We start from the raw sequence: 15,129 nt of genomic DNA on the forward strand, positions 1-15,129 counted from the left end.
TTTAAAATGATTCTTCCGGCACGAATGGGAAGATGAACAGAAGAAATTAGGTCTGCCATGATGTTGCCATGAGGAGAAATCTCTGGGCAATATGTTTTACATCAGGCTTTACGCTTCTGTGGCAAACGAGGTGAGGATACTTGAAGAGGAGGCCCGCATTCAAACAGCGAGTATGGTGCTGATTACTACTCAATCACGATGGCATCACCAATTGGGAATCTCATCGCTCTTGCCCTTCTGGGCTTCACAGCTGCTGTTCCAACCCTCGAGAAACGAGCATGCCCTTCCATGAAGGCGGCATATACGCCCGTGATGGGCTCTGGATACACCGCTACCGTCATCGCCAACGGCATGAAAGCACCACGAGAGATCATCTTTGATCCTCTCGGTAACTTGCTCGTTTTGGATCAAGGAGGTTTAGGCGTGCGCTGGGTTCAGATCACCGATAATGGTGGCCTTGATGTCTGTGGTGCTACGGCGAAGACTATCGTTTCCGACAGTACTGTGGGTAATTCAGCAAGCTCATGTGTAAGTAGGTACTGACGACGAACAGTTGAACCACGGGATGGAACTTACTGCAGATGGCAAAACTCTTTTTACTTCTAGTATCGCTAGTGTCTTTGCATACGACTACAATGCCGCCACTGGTGCAGCCACCAATAAGCGTGCTGTTATCACGGGCATGACCATCAACGGCCCGTATCATCTCACTCGCACGCTCTTCATCCCGAAACAAAATCCAGACCTTCTCCTTGTCCAGCGGGGTTCGAACGGGAACATTGACAGCGCAACAGTCGATGCTACATCTGGAAGATCTCAAGTGCGCATCTTCAAGATCGCAGACTTACTTGCTGGAAAAGCAGTGGACTATTCCACGAACGGCGATGTCCTTGGGTTTGGGCTCCGCAACAGCGTCGGATGGGGACAACATCCCACCACTGGGGATATCGTACGCCCCCATTTTCGCTCCACTCGCATCACCACTAACAATAACCCTGCAGTGGTCTGTTGAAAACTCCGCGGATGACATCAAGAAGAACTCTGTCGACATCCATACTAACAATCCCGCTGAAGAGCTCAACTACCATGGGTCAATCAATAGCACTTCTAACTCCCTTCACGGCGCGAACTACGGCTACCCCAATTGTTTTTCAGTCTGGGACCCCACCACGCTCTCCGGCACTATCGGCATGCAAACCTCCATCGACCTCTCAGTCAAAAAGCTCAGCGACGCAGACTGCGCCAAAATTCAAGCACCCAAGCTCGTCTTCCCTGCCCACACTGCACCGATTGACATCAAGTTCAAGAAAGATGGCTCAGCAGCCTACATCTCATTTCACGGGTCGTGGGATCGCAACCCACCTGACGGCTACCGTGTCAGCAAAGTGTTGTTCAAGAACGGCTTCCCGGTCGAGCCCAGCACGAGCACTAGCGCGGCCGTAAACATCATGTATAATGCCAACAATGGAGCATGCCCGAATAGTTGCTTCAGACCCGCCGGGTTAGCTTGGGATAGCAAGGACAGGTTGTTTATGAGCAGTGACAGCACTGGGGAGATTTTCATTATTGGAGGGACGTAAGTTGTGAAGTGAGATGATAAGAAGACAAACAAGGGCAAGGCAAAGAAGGATGTGGAAGGAAAATGGAGAGTGTGGTGTACATATTTGACACACGATAGTGACTCTTTGACTGTATTCTGAATCTTTTGACCATCTCCCTAGGCTCCGGCCACAAGACGAAAAGGTAGAAGGGCACGAGAGTTTTTTTTTAGTGCGAGAGAGGCTGATATGGTTGATTCATTGCCAGAAGTCCTTCCGTCATTTCCTCGCAACCAGTAAGCAACCCTTCCACGGGCTGTGAGTTTCCCACAAAAGCTTGTTGCGCCGGCTGGCACATTCAATTTCTCGAGAGGGCTGCATGCGGAATCTTTCTCCTGCATTCTTTGGTTTCGAATTCACTATTATTGATAGATTTCCGCAAGCGGCAGCCCCAATGGGGTCGTGAATGAAGCACATCCTCTTTGTTGTGAAAACCTCATGTATTTTAAGGATGCCCATTCATTCTAAACCCAAATCATTGACACCGGCAAGTGTAAACTCGTAATCGGAATCTGAAGATGGCTCAACCTCTTGATAATGGCGTGGGGCGTGGGGATCGCGATCTGGCATATTATGATCGAATGGTGCGTCAAGCGAACATTGCTTTTGACGGGGTCATGGCAGAGCATGAAGAGTTCAGGCGTGCTGTCCCCGCGAACACAACATTCGGGGAGATGGAGAACATGTATGAAAGGCAGGCCTACGCAATAGCAGCAGCTAGGGAAAATGTAGACGTCGCTCGCGATGCTCGCCAAGACTTTCTTGCACAGCGACGCAGAGCCAATGATTCCGAGCAAGCTCCACCGCCCAACCCCGAAGGTGATGAGGACTGCCAGGAACAACTTAGGAGAAGCCAGGAGCGTCAACGTCAGCTGGAAGGTCAAATTGTTGCACTCAACCAAGAACTAGACGACGAACGAGAACAAGCGCGTCTACGTCGTAATCAAGCTTTGGCTCATGAGAGGGATGACTTGGAAGACAATCCAGAAGCGCAGGACAATCAGGATTGCGAAGAGCTATTAAGAACGGCTCAAGCCGAAAGAGACCAAGCCTTGTCAGCTTTGGCCGACAGAGAAGCAGCACAAGATAACGAAAATCAAGATCCACCACCACAAAACGAAGACTGCGAAGACCGATTGGCAAGATCTTTGAATGAAAGAGACCGTGCTCGTTCGGAGACAGATGTCGCACGCGCCGAACGAGATGTTGCGCGCGCCGAGCGAAACTTCGCTGAAACTCTAGCCAGCGCAGCAAGAGAAATGCGTAGGGCTGCCCCTCGTGTGGACTACCCAACGTTGTTAAGACAGGCCCAGGCAGAAACGGAAACTCTTATCTCGCGACTTGGTGATAGAGTGCGTGAACGAGACGATGCCCGAGATGAGAGAGAAGTTGCGCAAGCTAATGTTCGTGACTTGGAACTTCATCTTGGACGCATGGTCAGAGAGACTCGTGATGTTGTTGCTCGGGACAATCCTGCTCAAGAGGATCCTGTTGATCAAGAAGATCCTAGCCGTCAGGGAGACTGTGAAGAGCAGCTTGAAATTCTCCGTCAAGAACTTCTACGAGGCGAGGAGCGATTGATAGTAGCAAGGACCGACCTTGAAGCAAGAACAGAAGAGCGCGATCAAGCAATAAACGAAAGGGACGCGGCACTTGATCGTGCTGCAGAAATGGCCGAAGAAATGAACAACCTTCGTCTCGACTTCCAAACACGACTTGATGTTGCAACAGGGGCGCTTGATGCAGCACTTGGCGAGCGCAACCAAGCAAGAATAGACCTCGAGAGATTGACCCAAGAGCTAGCAGATGCTGCTGGAGTAGTCGCGGCTCTTGAAGAATGTATCGAGGAGAGAGCCGTAGCACAAGCTGAGATTGACAGGCTCACCCTTGAAAATGAGGCCTTCCTTCGAGTTGGTGCCGAATTCGGCGTTCAAATCAACGAGGCACAAGCTGAAATTGATACCCTGACGCAATCGCTAGCTGATGCTGCTAGAGTAGCGACGGATCTTAATGAGTGTGTTGAGGAGAGGGCGATAGCACAAGCTGAGATTGACAGGCTCACCCGCGAGAATGAAGCCCTCGTTGAAGGCTTAGTCTCCGAAGTGCAAGATAACGACACGCAAGCAGAAATCGAGAGGTTGACCCAAGGGCTCGCCGATGCTAACGCGAGGGTTCAAGAACTCGCCGACGAGGTGGTTCAAATCCAACAAGAGCGCGAAGACTGCGATGATACTTTGGAGGACGCGAAACGGAAAATCAAGGATTTGAAAAAGACGGGCAGGGAAGCAACGAAAGACTTTGAGAAATGTGCCGACAGATTGGAGCGGGAGAGGCAAAAAGTGAAGGACTTGAAGGAGGCTGATAAGAAGGCAAAGGATGACCTTGAAGATTGTGATGAAGCATTGGAACTTGAGAAGCAGAAGGTGAAGGACTTGAAGAAGAAGAAAGTAGTCAAAGCGCCAAAGAAAGGCGGTAGGTCGACTGCACCATCTCCATCGGAATCGTCGAACGAGGCTTTGGATCGTGGTGGTAGACGTGGAGGGGAAAAAGCTGCCGAGGTCATACCTAGCATAAGCTCCGACTCTGAATCCGAACCCGAATCCACGTCAGGTTCCGACGAGAGTTACCGGCCGCCAGGAGCTAGAAAGCGAAAGCTCGTAAAGCAAAGTGGGCGTGGGAAGGCAAAGAGGACTAGGAAAGCTTGAAGCCTTCCAGCTTGGACGCTTAGTGCGGCAACAATGTTGTGTCATTCGGATCTTCTTCGCTTCTACCCAGGGATATGTAAAATTCACCTCCGATTACCTCTCTGTCATGGGCTGACTGGTTGTTTTTGGGGAATTGGAGATTTTAAAGTTTGAAAAGGCGTAAGACTGTAGTGTAGTACATAGAAAGATTGAATATAAAATAATTATCATGATGCAAGTGAAGGTAAACTCCTGAAGCTTGTTCCGAGAGTCCTACTCTCACCACAATTAGCTTCGAACAGATTCTCCGCAATTAAAGTGACCAAGTGAGACTTGCCTTCCGTCCGAGCTCACTCGGTACAATGTGGTCCTCAAAGCAGTGCATGAGCCCCACCAAATAAAACGCTACTGTCGTGAAAGCCCATGCTGGAAATGATGTGTCTTCCTCTTGCATACGAAGAGCATGTCTTGTGTATCGTTGCAGGTCGAGGTCTTGTTCGATCTTGGGGAGTACTTGCTGTTGACTTGCTGGCTACCACATCTCCATTACAACCGCCTCTCTCTTCGTCAACATCCGATTTCTATGCCTCAGGTTGTCCGTAAAACTAGGTTGACTCGTGCCATAGTTTTTATGATTTTCATGGAATAGCCAAGAGAACGAATAAAGCGAGGACGAGCCGTTTTTAAAGTGCCGCACATATAGAATTTGCGGCATCGCAGTATATTGCCTTTCCGTAGAACGACTTTCCTGGAGAGATCGCATCCAAAACGCTACCAAGCGACAGAAACATCGAGACGTCGGGCCTCAATCATGGAACACTTCTGGAGGCTTCGCCTTGACGACAAATAACATGTGCTTTGCTTGTCTCCTTGTCGGTCCGCTTTGTGGCGAGTAGAACTTTCTTCTCCGCCGTCAAAATTCCGATCTCGGCCAGGATAGCACGTTCGTTTTTAGAGGACGTCTCCTGTTGCCGGCGAGATGTACCTTCGCGTATCTCTTTCTCGGCACGCTTGTCAGCCAGTAGACTTTCTTTCTTGGCCTCCAAAGCTTCGATCTCGGCCAGAATATCACGCTCCTCCTAAAACGAGACCTCATGCTGGCGAAGATTATTTTGTGACGTGTTTGGTGCTAGTACAGGCGACCAATGAGTTGAATCTTTTGGCGGATCTCGCGAAGGTGTGTTTTCGCGTTCACGAGACGGATATGTTGTGCCGTAGTCTCGGTCTTCTGGCCTTGATGACGCTAGATAATTATGGCTCAAATACAAGGAGAAGTCCATGTATACTCCCTTGTGATATAGGTTGTGTAAGTTTTCAAGCACAGCTTCGGTCCGCTGTAACAAGTTTCTTTTCTTCAATACAGCTTCCGAATTTCGAGATTGGTAGACGTACTCGCCAGTCACAGAAACAAGGGAGTCGACAGCATCAAGTCTGCGCAATACTAGTTTCCTGATTAATGCCCTCAAATTCGAGAGCCGCCGTCGATGCTGTCTACGCGAATCCGTGTCTTGACTCCTTGCAAATTGTTGGCAAAGTGGTATAATAGACGTGTCAAGAACAAGCGAAATCAAATTTAATTCGTGGGACGGAGCCAAAGAGGTTGGTGGAAATGGTAATGCTGAGTCCCAAATATGAACGCCAGTCCCAGGACCTTTTGAATTGTCGGTAATGAAAACAGGTGATCCAGGAGCTGTTGTTGCAGTCCTGAGTGCTCCAATTCCGCCAAGATCAATCGATTTGTTGGTAGTGGCGTCAGACTCGCCTTCCTTATTTCCCGTTTTCGTCACCCAAGATGAGCTCCACGACGAGAACGGCTTGTCATCATCCGAACGCTCGCCCTCGACATATGGATCGTGAGTCTGCTGACTGGGTGCTCTATCGTAGGGCTCGGTAACTTCTTCGTCCGTTGAGGGCGTGTATGATTTTCTAATCTCTACCCACGAATGCTGCACCGCATCGTCAACAAGAACCTCGTTGTGTACTGCTAGTGTAGAGTCTGTAGAGTCTGCGGTTGACTCTTCCTGCGGGCTAGCTTTCCTCTCTTCCGAGACCAGATTTTCATGAAAAATGTCTGGAGCATTGTCGCTGGTATCCTCTTCGATATCTTCCAGGGACAGTTCATCCAAAGCTCCACGATCACCAAGCTCTTTGACATAGCCTCTGATGAGAGTCTTGTACTTGCTGAGTACAGTACTTGAGTAGCCCTCCTTGACCAGTTCTCGGCGGAATTCTTTCTAGAAGGCTTTATCGTCATTTGCGTAGGTTGTAAGAATCGACCCCTCATGTCCAGAACTTGCCTGCATCGTTGCAGTAACCCAATTCACAGATCGCCGCACAGCCTTGAGCTCTTCCCCATGGCTATTCATATGCTCTTCGACCTTTCCCAGTGACCCGGCAGCAGACAAGTTGAGAAACATTGTGATGATATTCGTGTGTGTTGACAGTTCCAGCCTGATTTTGCTTAAGTCTTGCATCTCCCCATTGCCAAATTGCACTCTCTTCCAGAGCTTTGTAACCCTCCTCTTTTCGTCCGGTAACCCGTTGTACTTCTTCAATATATCGTCCAGGACCTTCAAGACTTTGTGGCAGTGTTCGACGAGCGTTGCAAGCTCTGCTTTTCGTTCAGCATTTTCGGAGTTGAGAATCGACTTTGGTTTCGAAACCTCGCGGGAGAGCTGCCGTAGCACGATGTGGAGACTATTTACTTCTCGTGTGAGCTCATTGTGAGCTCCACAGGCTCTGCGGGCGCCTGATACCACATTGGAAGCCAGCTGGGTCAAGGCGAGGAAGTCTCCGATGGAGAAACCGAACGACATTGGAGATCATTCGGAAGCAGAATGCCCAACAAAGCGTAAATCAAGCTATGGTAAGAGAAAGTACCACCAGAGCGCCAGGCAACGGAGTGATTGTCCATTGTCTCGACGATCGGATGGACAACACCACAGCCTCGAGGTCTCGTGGGGGCCGCTCTGGAAATCAGCCTCACCAGAACGCCGTGCGCTTAGTCCTTATTCGGTTAGAATAGTGGGGTCATGCTTGGCGAAAGTCTCCCCTTAGTCACTTAGCGAAAATAAAATATATGAATAGCAAAGTTATGGCCGAATTCATCTCGTCCGATTGAGAATCTCATCATATTGTGTCAGCAGCGACTACGTCTAAATGGGAAGTTGGTTTACCCAGTGAAGCTGACGAGGAGACAATACATTATTTGCCTTCTCCATGGATATCTACACGGCGGAAAGCTCAATCTACGTAATAGCCGGGAATAGTCTTCCGGAAGCTCTGGAGGAAGGGAAGGAGCTCCCACGTGATCGCAAAGCCGGCAGCTACTGTAAGTAGACAGCGAAAAAGTTGTAGACGCATCCATGGCGTTAATGTCACCAATGAAAAATCTCATGGAGAAGCCACAAGAGTGAGAGCGGACAGATTCCTTGCCGATTCCTACCGTGCCCGGAACGTAACGACGACTCCTCATGCCGTGTAGTAACCTCCTGGACGGTATCGAGATAGGTTTAGACTTGTGGAAGGCAAGAGTGAGCTTTTGGAGAGGAGGAAAGAGACAAGGTTGTTCGCGCATTGAGCCGCAATAGGCTTAGTGCAAAGCCTTAGTCACCTATGCCGCGTGCGGCGTAGCTCAACGGCGCAGCTTTGGTGGGAGGTTTGACATGTTTGAACATTGAATATATAAGTGACGATATCGTTCGTTTTGAGTTTCCTTCCTTTTCCTTCATTATACCTACCCACCTACCAATCTTACGACCATTGCGTACATTGCCTGTTCAACAATCAGACAACTCAACAACACGATCAACTGCCACCTTGGATCAGCTGATCTGCCCCACCTGACCCACCGCAAAGCACAGTATATCTGCAACTGATACACGTCTTCAACTCCCACCATGGCTCCTCCAGATTGCAGCGAATGTATCAAGGTACTACTATACCTCAAACTGTTCAGAACACAGCTCACTGTAACAGGGTACTGTCCACGAAGGACAACCAATTGGCAAAGAAGAGATGGTCCATGGCCTCAATACATACGTGGTTGGCAACCGGACCAACCCACGAGGCATCATAGTCGTATACTCAGACATTTTCGGCTTGCTATTACCCAACAACAAACTCATTGTGGACCAGTACGCCAAGAGCGGGGAGTACCTTGTCTACCTCCCGGACTTCTTCAAGGGTGATGCCGTGCCACTCAAGATTGCTGATCTTCTCATTCCAGTGAATGCAAAGAAACAGTCAACGCTTGGAAAGTATACAGGCATTCTGGCATCCGCACCGTCTTTCGTTATGTGGATGACAAGACACAAAGAAGGACCAACAAACGAAGTCTGTATGGATTTCCTGCAGAAATTGAGACGTGCAACCCCAAGCAGCCAGAAGATCGGGATGGTCGGATTCTGCTGGGGAGGGAAGTACGCAATTCGAGCGGGTTTGGAGAGCAACAAGATTGAAGTCAACGGGAGCAAGGTCCCTCTGGTGGATGCAGTTGTGGCCTTGCATCCAAGTCATTTGGCCATACCGGCCGATGTTGAGACCTTGGTCGTACCTACCAGCTATGGTTGGGGTCAGGAAGATCCCCAAGTCAGTATTGAGTCGAAAGGCAAGATAGAGGACATCCATGCAAACGCCAAGAAAGCAGGGAGAAAGGTGCCAGAGATGGAGCATAAAGTGTACAAACCTGGCCGACATGGCTTTGCTGTGAGAGGGAATCCTGATGACCCGCAAGAGAGGGCTTGCTTAGAAGATTCGGTCAAACAAGTCTTGAATTGGTTTGGCCGCTGGCTTTGAAAGGTGTTTGAGATGCTTCTGGAGTTCTGTAGTTAGCCTTTTATTATTGGGAGCGAATAATACACACTGATATCATGATCCAAATATCATCACCTTGTATGCAAATGTACCCTCGAACCAGTGAGCTACTGCATAGAGACTAGGCGAGCTCCCAAGGAAAAACCACTCTCTGGAATCGTCAGTGCATCATTTATACCGAAACTCACAAGTGGGTTTAGCAAACAAGTTGTCGTTTTATAATTATTCGCTAAGCATGAAATTAGTATTATGGCCCTCGATACTGATCCCGAACACAATTTCGTTGAGGGTGCCGATTGTAATGATAGTATCTCCTTGATTGCGCTACTTCCACGCCGTCCAAACAAAAGAAACAGCGAACGAATCGAGCCCCAAGAGTTTTCCTACGACCCCTTTCGTACTCCGAATACATATAGGATCTACACTGTATAGATGCTTATTAAGTGTCATCATTATTGAGGCTCTCCAACCCCACCACTAAAAAGGCGTCATCTGAACAAGAAGGACGAATAAGGCTGCATCAGCGATAATGTGGCTGAGAGATACGTCCTTGACACGCATGCCACCCATCCTGGCTCTTTTTATTTCGTAAGATATGACTCAGTCGGACTATGATCGCCTGTATTGCAACGCTAGGGAGCCGGTTAAAGTCAGGCCTGCAAAGTGGATTGGTGATGTTGAATGGGTGGACTGCAAGGAAAAGGTGGTTACCGGATTGAGAGGAATCAGAGTTTTCTGAAAACCTGCATGTGAAGTCTGCCAAGGAGAGCCCTGCTCATATCAAGCACAAGAAACTGGACACTGAAAAGTCACTATCACTTCATTACTGAGTCTAATCAACACATTTATTTGAAAGTGATGAAGACTGTCAGACGAAATTTAAAGGTCAAGAATAATCGATGGCAAACTGTTTTGGAATCACGAAGAGCTCCCAAGGATCCCTCGTTGCACTATGCAGGTAGGTGCCAGGAATCACCAGCATTCGCCACTAGGCAGCGATTGGTTCTCTTAAGGCTTGCATGGCTCGGCCCCACTCTCCCCGCCCCATTACCCGTTTACCTTATCGGGACCCTGCAGTAGTGGTAACTTTGTCCACTGTGCCACAAAAACACCTCAAAGTAGTACTTGCTTGAAGATATGCCTCTTTGCTTCATCCATTGTATAAGGCTCACTAACTCTCGAGTTACCTCGGCGTCAAGAAAGATACATAACTCGTCTGCTACCAGCATCCATACTGAAAACTCGCTTAAGATATACAAGAAATTCACAAAGTGAGTGCATCGACACGAAGAGAATGCAGGCGGGGGAATATACCCACAATGCTACGTTGCTAAGGCTAAGTGAGTCCAGAACATTCTCATTCAACAATGATTATGGATTATCTAGCACCCAGGTGATCGAGGTATCGCAGCCTTCATCCTTCTTTGGCCGCGAATCAAGTTCATCTGACTCTACTTCACATCTCTCTTCACACCTACTCTGAATGTGTTCGAGTATGCTATAGGTCTTCTTCTTATCATCGTGTAGTGTTGGCAATCTTACATGCAGTAGTCTTTCAGTCATTTTGCTCGTAACAAACACAGAAGAGATGACGGTGAACACTTCGGGATACTCGCATTCGGAATCCAGGGTGAAATTCATAACATAAAGCAGATCACCACTCTTGGCACGGGGCTATTGACCTTTTGAGTGTCTGCTGTGTAACATACTCCACATGAAGCTATTACAGTGCAGCCAGTAAGTGTGGCTCACTCAACCTGATGGTGTGGAGTCAATACTATGCCCTCAGTCAAAAGAGGGGAACAACAATGAAGAATGTCACGTCGCCCCAGATTCTCGACTTTCAATCATATTCCAAACATCACAGAAACTTTCAACTTGAACGATCGCAATGCTTCCCCTGCTTCCAGTACTTCTAGGTTTCCTTTTCTTTGGGTTCCTCTGGTGGGCATTTAGCCCCAGAGGCAACAAAAAGAATAGAGAACCATTGCCTCCCAGCCCTCCTGCAGATCCCATCATAGGACATGTAAGAGTGGTGCCGGCCGAGAGGCCTGAGCTGACCTATGTGAAATGGGGGAAAGAACACAGTCTGTTTCACACAAAGCTTCCATCAGATGTAGATGTATTGACACCTTGCAGACACCGACATCCTGTATCTCAACTTCTTTGGAAAGTCAACGATCGTCCTCAACAGTGTGCAAGCAGCGATGGAACTGCTTGACAGAAGAGGAGCAAAGTATAGTGACAGACCAGACTTCCCTTTCATGAAAGAGTAAGCTACAATATGACGCGCCTGCCTTGATGGCTTACATATTGACACGGCGATAGACAAGGATGGCAGCGAAACCTAGCTTTCTTCTCATCTGGACCATCGTTTAGACGCCACCGGAAAATGTTTCAAAATGCATTTACGACCGCAAATTGTGTGCCGTACAGAGAAGCTCAAGAAATGGAAGCGCGCAAAGTTGTTGGACGGATTTTGAAAACGCCTCAAGACTGGCAGTCGCACCTTATCATGTAAGCAAATACTTTAACTCTGCTGACAGTCTAACCTCGTCTTAGGTTTGGCACAACGGTCATCCTGCGCATCGCGTATGGCATCACGGTGGGAGAGAACGATGATCCATACGTCGAGCTCGCGAAGAAAGCGTCGTTCATTATAAGCAATGCAGGCCAAACTGGTGCAACAATGGTGGACAACTTTCCATTTCGTGAGTGCAAAGTTGTGTGTTTCACAGGTCTTACTAATAAGAACAAGTTCGATATTTACCAAAGTGGCTAAGCATTCTCCCTTCACTCAAACTCGCACGCGAATACTACCCCTACGTCCGCGCTCTTCACGATTTGCCTTTTGCTGCCGTGAAGACCGCCATGGTACGTGCTCGTTGGAACATGATACAGAATTCAGACTGACTTAACAGTCCCATGGGGTCGCAGAGACATCCTTCGTCAAGAAAATGCTTGAAGAGATGGCAGAAAACGACGAGAACGAGAAGAAAGACACCGAAGCTCAAATAAACACCTTGACAGACGCAGATGTTAATGGTGCTGCTGGCACAATATATGTCGCTGGTCAAGATACCGTATGCACAGTCCTACTTCCAGCAATCAAGTTTGGGGATTAATTCAGACATAGTCCTTGGCTACTCTCTCTATGTTTGTACTAAACATGACTGAGCATCCGGAAGTGCAGCGAAAGGGGTGGGAAGAAATTGAGTCCGTGATTGGAAAGGAGCGTCTGCCTACTTTCGCAGACCGAGATAAACTTCCATACGTCGACTGTATCATGCAAGAAGTCTTTAGGTGAGCAAAGAACAATCATCATCATAGCATCTACTAACTTCTATCTAGGCGATACCCGGTCGTGCCTTTGGGTGAGAGATTTATAACATCTCGGGCTGAGTCAGCTGACGTGATATACAGGTGTGCCCCACAAGTCTGCAGAGGATGGAACATACAAGGGATACTTCATTCCTAAAGGTAGGTCTGTCGCGTGTCAGAGAACAGTGTCCGTGGGCTAATATGACTACATAGGGTGGGTGATGCGCGCAATTGGCTGAACCCCTATTGTGGCTAACAATGACAGATCTACAATGGTCGCAAACGCGTACGCCATGTTGCGGGATGAGAATGTTTACAAAGACCCCGGGACGTTCAATCCCTCTCGATATCTTCCAATAGAGAAAGGTGGAGCTGGTGAGCCTCTACCCATAGGCCAGTTCGGCTTCGGTCGTAGGTATGTTATCCAAACCCACTTCGTCTCTAGCTATACGATATTCCGCATGAGAAGAGTCTTTCGAGATACATCCAAGTGATGGAGAGTGACATGACTTCCATCTTTTTTACCATGGGCGTTGTCTTGTCTTTCATGGAATGAACTCGCTAATTGCTGCACACAGAATATGCCCCGGACGCCACTTGGCTACAGCAAGCGTGTGGATGGTCATGGCAACCATGCTCGCAACACTCGAGATTTCGAGACCCAAAGACATCAACGGTAATGATATCATACCCGCTCCAACGTTCAGTACTGGTATCGTCAGGTAAATACATCCTCAACCCAGACGGTCTGGGAAGTAGAAACTAATTCATGCCCAAAATAGTCATCCTGCTCCCTTCCTTTCTGTTCTGAAGCCACGTTTCGAAAATGTTGCAGAGCTTCTAAGCTAGATCTAAGTGGTAATATCTCAATTGATCTCCTTTTTACTTTCGTGTGACAATTCTTTCATGACGCGAGGGGGAACTCCGGTCTATTCTCTTTGCAAAATTGAAAACATCTCATCCAGGTATACGTAAATACACACAATTGCAAACCACAATTTAACAGAAAAATGTACAGTCATCAAATAAATAGCGACAGTATAAAAGCCGTGTTCTGGTCCCGCTATCTCCACCACATGCGCTATTTGCGCTGGCTGCGCTGGCTGCGCTACTTGCGCGGTCTCCGTTGTGCGCGCTGTACGCGCTGTCTCTGCTACCCCGCTGCCCACTCCCCGCTCTCTAGTCCGCCTCTCCACAACAATGTCTCCTATATTGTCTTTATAGTTTTTAACTCTTATGTATACGTTTATACTTAGGAAAGCGTTGCCAGAGCTGAATGAGGTAATCGAGAAAAATGTACCGAGTTCCAAATCTTAGGTATATTTCTTCAATGCGATTGATCAACAACGAAAAGTTCTCCAAAAGGAAAAAAAAAATAACACACCTTAGAGACTATTCAATTCGTTACCATCCATAGGGTGAATGTAGATGACTCGCTACCCAAAAGCTTGCCATACTTTGGATACTTCACTTTATTCGCAGAATATCACAATAGTTTATACTCCGCCATTTCACAGCGCACCAAACTTCACGTTACTAATCAATTCTCGACCTGCCTCTCCAACTTTTCCGTCCTCTTCCAAGCACAATAAGACCCTCTCGAACTCCCCTTTCTCGCTTTTTCCATTAGAAGCACTTTCACTGATCCAAGCCCCAACGAATTCCCAGTAGGTACTCACTTCCTCTTTCCTTACTCCTTCCCACCTACTCTCGTTTCTCTCCAGTTCCCAGAATTTCCCATTAGATGATACTGGCAACGAAGCTAGGAGAGGGACTAAATCTGTGTACCCATCTCTAAGGGTTCCGTACATGGATCTCAGAAGAACAGAAGTCAATATTGTTCGACGAACACTTTCCTTCAGGACCCAGTCTTTATATGAAGTGGAATCCGAAGGTAAAGAAAAATACGCGGTTTGAAGAGCGATGGTCCAAGTATTGAGGAGGGGAAAATTAGCTTCAGCGTGGAGGAGGCGACGTTCGTCTGATGACAGGAGTCGGATGGTTTGAAAGATGATGAGGGCTTGGACAGAAAATAAGATCGTGGAAGGTGAGTAGAAAGTGGCTGGTGATGAAGTGATGAGAGTCTTGAGGTAAGAATCGAGGACATCAAAGGTAGAAGGGGAGTTCAACGTCGAGAGCGCGCAAACAGAGATGGCGGACTCTAAGGGGGTGGGAATTAGATTGCGTAAGAACGATGGATGGATGAAAAAGGTGCGACTCTGGAGGGCAAGAGACCTGATACTGATTCGGAAATAGGTCGTCAGGTAATTGAATTGGAGAGGGGTGTGGGCGACTCGAACAGGACTGTCGATTGAGTTGAGGGGAAACAACAATTCTTGAAGCTCAAATGTCTTTGAAAGTGGTTCAATCGTCAAATTTGTTGATCGTGTAGACCTCGCTGGACCGCAGAACGGTGCCGACTGTAAGGGTTCCAAGACATCCTTTACTCCTGCCTAACTTCCGTCAGTGACCCAAATTGTACCTCCGCTCGGTATTTCACTTTTTTCCAAAGGATGAAACTCACATATTCACAGTCCACACGTCTTTTCGCACACCTGCTACAACGCGGAACCAATAGATCACATCGTCGCTTCCCCCTCACGCATTGCTCACAGGCCTTCCTCCTCGTCTGGCTATGATGCATTAATGCTGTTAGCGTGATGTCTGAATTCATTCCTGCGGAGTTCCGCTTGCAGAACAAAAGCGTGTCG

General features: G+C 48.1%; 6 protein-coding genes across 6 annotated transcripts; 4 read left to right on the forward strand and 2 right to left on the reverse strand.

Annotated features, from left to right (window-relative positions):
- Nucleotides 1–153: 153 nt before the first annotated feature.
- LY89DRAFT_649623 (soluble quino protein glucose dehydrogenase) lies at nucleotides 154–1,580 on the forward strand (the record flags this gene model as incomplete). Its single annotated transcript, XM_018212071.1, has 3 exons — nucleotides 154–504; nucleotides 554–949; nucleotides 1,002–1,580. Exons 1-3 carry the CDS (start codon nucleotides 199–201, stop codon nucleotides 1,578–1,580), a joined length of 1,281 nt encoding a protein of 426 aa, XP_018069368.1. The 5' UTR covers nucleotides 154–198.
- A 536-nt stretch (nucleotides 1,581–2,116) lies between these two features.
- Nucleotides 2,117–4,303, forward strand: LY89DRAFT_720428 (uncharacterized protein; the record flags this gene model as incomplete). Its single annotated transcript, XM_018218564.1, has 1 exon — nucleotides 2,117–4,303. The coding sequence occupies one exon, from the start codon at nucleotides 2,117–2,119 to the stop codon at nucleotides 4,301–4,303; it is 2,187 nt and encodes a 728-aa protein (XP_018069369.1).
- A 1,058-nt stretch (nucleotides 4,304–5,361) lies between these two features.
- Nucleotides 5,362–7,532, reverse strand: LY89DRAFT_720429 (uncharacterized protein; the record flags this gene model as incomplete). The annotated part of the gene is made up of 3 exons (XM_018218565.1): nucleotides 7,459–7,532; nucleotides 6,619–7,407; nucleotides 5,362–6,516 (listed from the first exon to the last, which is right to left on the reverse strand). The coding sequence occupies exons 2-3, from the start codon at nucleotides 7,096–7,098 to the stop codon at nucleotides 5,362–5,364; spliced, it is 1,635 nt and encodes a 544-aa protein (XP_018069370.1). The 5' UTR covers nucleotides 7,099–7,407; nucleotides 7,459–7,532.
- Nucleotides 7,533–7,730: 198 nt separating this feature from the next.
- Nucleotides 7,731–9,162, forward strand: LY89DRAFT_784052 (alpha/beta-hydrolase). Its single transcript, XM_018222748.1, has 2 exons — nucleotides 7,731–8,214; nucleotides 8,261–9,162. The coding sequence occupies exons 1-2, from the start codon at nucleotides 8,182–8,184 to the stop codon at nucleotides 9,077–9,079; spliced, it is 852 nt and encodes a 283-aa protein (XP_018069371.1). The 5' UTR covers nucleotides 7,731–8,181; the 3' UTR covers nucleotides 9,080–9,162.
- Nucleotides 9,163–10,988: 1,826 nt separating this feature from the next.
- On the forward strand, nucleotides 10,989–13,336 carry LY89DRAFT_720431 (cytochrome P450; the record flags this gene model as incomplete). Its single annotated transcript, XM_018218566.1, has 12 exons — nucleotides 10,989–11,184; nucleotides 11,237–11,369; nucleotides 11,426–11,614; nucleotides 11,660–11,808; nucleotides 11,856–11,971; nucleotides 12,019–12,180; nucleotides 12,234–12,400; nucleotides 12,449–12,471; nucleotides 12,521–12,581; nucleotides 12,684–12,833; nucleotides 12,997–13,140; nucleotides 13,201–13,336. 12 exons carry the CDS (start codon nucleotides 10,989–10,991, stop codon nucleotides 13,265–13,267), a joined length of 1,557 nt encoding a protein of 518 aa, XP_018069372.1. The 3' UTR covers nucleotides 13,268–13,336.
- A 495-nt stretch (nucleotides 13,337–13,831) lies between these two features.
- On the reverse strand, nucleotides 13,832–15,128 carry LY89DRAFT_128046 (uncharacterized protein). The gene is made up of 2 exons (XM_018205213.1): nucleotides 14,943–15,128; nucleotides 13,832–14,871 (listed from the first exon to the last, which is right to left on the reverse strand). Exons 1-2 carry the CDS (start codon nucleotides 15,090–15,092, stop codon nucleotides 13,930–13,932), a joined length of 1,092 nt encoding a protein of 363 aa, XP_018069373.1. The 5' UTR covers nucleotides 15,093–15,128; the 3' UTR covers nucleotides 13,832–13,929.
- Between the last annotated feature and the right edge of the window lies 1 nt (nucleotide 15,129).

The sequence above is a fragment of the Mollisia scopiformis genome (genome assembly GCF_001500285.1).
Source record: "Mollisia scopiformis unplaced genomic scaffold LY89scaffold_16, whole genome shotgun sequence".
NCBI classification, from domain to species: Eukaryota; Fungi; Ascomycota; class Leotiomycetes; order Helotiales; family Mollisiaceae; genus Mollisia; species Mollisia scopiformis.

What these genes read in the sequence shown, in the direction of transcription:
- LY89DRAFT_128046 (XM_018205213.1), bottom strand. Translation starts at nt 15,092, where the DNA reads ATGAATTCAGACATCACGCTAACAGCATTAATGCATCATAGCCAGACG. An exon ending in GACGTGTGGACTGTGAATAT is followed by an intron (nt 14,872 to 14,942) that starts GTGAGTTTCATC and finishes GACGGAAGTTAG; the next exon opens with GCAGGAGTAAAGGATGTCTT.
- LY89DRAFT_784052 (XM_018222748.1), top strand. Translation starts at nt 8,182, where the DNA reads ATGGCTCCTCCAGATTGCAGCGAATGTATCAAG. An exon ending in ATTGCAGCGAATGTATCAAG is followed by an intron (nt 8,215 to 8,260) that starts GTACTACTATAC and finishes TCACTGTAACAG; the next exon opens with GGTACTGTCCACGAAGGACA.